The sequence below is a fragment of the Habropoda laboriosa genome, unplaced genomic scaffold (assembly GCF_001263275.1).
Source record: "Habropoda laboriosa isolate 0110345459 unplaced genomic scaffold, ASM126327v1 scaffold42, whole genome shotgun sequence".
Classification (NCBI taxonomy): domain Eukaryota; kingdom Metazoa; phylum Arthropoda; class Insecta; order Hymenoptera; family Apidae; genus Habropoda; species Habropoda laboriosa.
Genome location: NW_017100181.1, coordinates 1,078,902 through 1,079,622, shown reverse-complemented (window position 1 = coordinate 1,079,622; position 721 = coordinate 1,078,902). Strand labels below are relative to the sequence as shown.

Sequence of the window (721 nt, the reverse complement as noted above, 5' to 3'; positions counted from 1 at the left end):
TATTTCTTTCTTAAAGTATTTTTTTGTTAGAATAAATAAAACAGAACAAAGTATTAAAGATCAAAAATTGTTAGTACATTTTCTGAAATATCACGTAAAGTAATTTTGTAAATGTACTACATTTCTAAAAATAAGTCAACTAAATATTATTGAATATAAAATGTAAAATATAAAAAGTATGATTGTTTGAAGTCATTTGATATTTCATTAAAAGTGTTGTGAAATCAGTAATGAAAAACATGCTCTCCTTGGTGTACTAAGATTCGACGCAGCTAAGGATTTATTTATCGATTGCAAGAAGTTCATGAAAAGTGTATTAAGAGTGCATATTTCTGATGAAGATAATTGTGATGTGACATAATAGAACAAATTGGATGTCAGTGTAATAATGTAGTGCCAACTTTGCAGATGGATAAGCAGGGATGACTGATAATTGTTGGAATTCTGGTGGTGGTAAGTTTTATGAAAATTATATTGCATGAATACATCTTTAGTTGATACTAAATAAACATAACTATATTACATGGAGTATTGCAATACACTGCGATTTAAAATGATATAAAATATACATTATTTTAAAAGCTGTAAGGGATATAAGGCTTTAAAGAAGTACAATTGACAAATTTTTTTGCATTTTATATTATAGTTAAAACTAAACTATAAAATTGTACATTACAACATTATAATAATATTATATATATATTATATTATGTTATATTAC

At 24.3% G+C, this 721-nt stretch overlaps 1 protein-coding gene across 1 annotated transcript in view; it reads left to right on the top strand.

Annotated features, from left to right (window-relative positions):
- Nucleotides 1-721, top strand: part of LOC108579058 (serine/threonine-protein kinase tousled-like 2) — a 77,727-nt gene that overhangs the window by 1,087 nt on the left and 75,919 nt on the right. The window contains exon 2 of the mRNA XM_017942492.1: nucleotides 409-453. Within this exon, the coding sequence (XP_017797981.1) occupies nucleotides 423-453 (31 nt within the window). The 5' untranslated portion in view covers nucleotides 409-422. The remainder of the gene's footprint in view (nucleotides 1-408; nucleotides 454-721) is intronic.